Source organism: Pteropus vampyrus, unplaced genomic scaffold, assembly GCF_000151845.1.
Source record: "Pteropus vampyrus isolate Shadow unplaced genomic scaffold, Pvam_2.0 Scaffold118, whole genome shotgun sequence".
NCBI lineage: Eukaryota > Metazoa > Chordata > Mammalia > Chiroptera > Pteropodidae > Pteropus > Pteropus vampyrus.
This window is the reverse complement of record NW_011888899.1, coordinates 1580446-1581718: the sequence shown is the minus strand read 5'-3', so window position 1 is coordinate 1581718 and position 1273 is coordinate 1580446. Positions and strand designations below refer to the sequence as shown.

The window sequence follows — 1273 nt, the reverse complement described above, 5'->3', positions numbered from 1 at the left end:
ATCCTGCGGAGTACCTGCCCCGCGCTCCGCTGCATCCTGAGCTGTGTCCTCTCCTCTCTGCCCAGTCTAATGGCAAACGCCTGCTCTTGCCCACTGAACCATCATCATTTTGACTCCACACAGCAGGATCCAGGTCCCAAACCAGTGACATCGTGACTGGTACACTCAGTGGCTCCCCACGTCTGTGCCTTATAGACCCTTCACTTAGAAATTCTAAAAGGTGCTTTACCACCAGCTCTAAATTTAAGATGCTTTTTAAGAAAACCCATGTCAGAGGAACTGTGTGAAAGCTCTAGATTCTGTGGTCCCTAAAGAGGAAGCAGCTTCTGATGAATGACTTGGCTCAAAATAGATGCTCCCTACCTTGAAGAGAGCACGGAGCACCGGCTTGTCCTAGGGGCCTGCCCCACAGGCCTCCTGCCTGAGTCGTTTATGATGCAGATGCCCTGGGCCCCGCCTGCAGCCAACGTCTGGGCTCATCCCACGCCGTCTACAACAGCCTACACTGTTTTGTCCAGTCGTGTACGGTGAAGGCGGGGGCAAGCCTGTTCTCTACAGGGCCGCGATGCAGTTTAGGTGACTCTTCCCAGGGCGTTGTCATTTTATGCCCTTATGTGGCACGGACCGTGGTTAATGGTCCAAAGGGCTGTCCTTTACTTAAGACTGTCCATACAGAGACAGGCTTGCTTTAAGACACCTTGCTCTGAAAACCCACGTGGGGAAGGGGCGGACTGAAGAACCAACCAACCGCTCAAATGGCAGTCATCACAGGATCCCTTAAAATTCCCAGCGCTGTCACTTTCGAAGGACCCCTAATAACGGGTGTCTGCCGGTCATCGCGATTCGTCATTTCAGATGTCATTGGAATTTACGTGCGCTCTGCTTGCCTCCGTTTGTTTTGAGTTTTTTCTCGCTGGAGAGGGGGGCGTGGCCACAGCTATTCGCATTGCCCTTTTTCTTAAGATTCGCGTGTGCTTGGGTTTTGGGGGCCTTGCGGGAGTCCACGGCGTCCAGTATCATCGCCGAGTGTTTGAGGGCCCGGATGTTGCCGCTGCTCTCGATCTTGGGGCCGCTGTCAGCGTCACCCGGGTCCCAGCGCGGCTGCCTGCCACCCCTGCTGGCTTTCTTTTTCTTATCCTCTGCCCTGGGGTCCAGGGTTTGCTTCTGGGAACACAGCCTGCTGCCGCTCAGCACGTGCAGGGGCTCGGGCGGCGTCTGGAAGGGGCGCCCGGGCGCGCGGCCTTCCTCGCGGGGGCAGCCTCTCTTCCGTGCG

At 56.2% G+C, this 1273-nt stretch overlaps 1 protein-coding gene across 1 annotated transcript in view; it reads right to left on the bottom strand.

Annotated features, from left to right (window-relative positions):
- Positions 1-6: 6 nt before the first annotated feature.
- The window catches only part of FAM217B (family with sequence similarity 217 member B), a 5108-nt gene continuing 3841 nt past the window's right edge, over positions 7-1273 (bottom strand). The window contains exon 5 of the mRNA XM_023534098.1: positions 7-1269. Coding sequence (XP_023389866.1) covers positions 859-1269 — 411 coding nt within the window. The 3' untranslated portion in view covers positions 7-858. The remainder of the gene's footprint in view (positions 1270-1273) is intronic.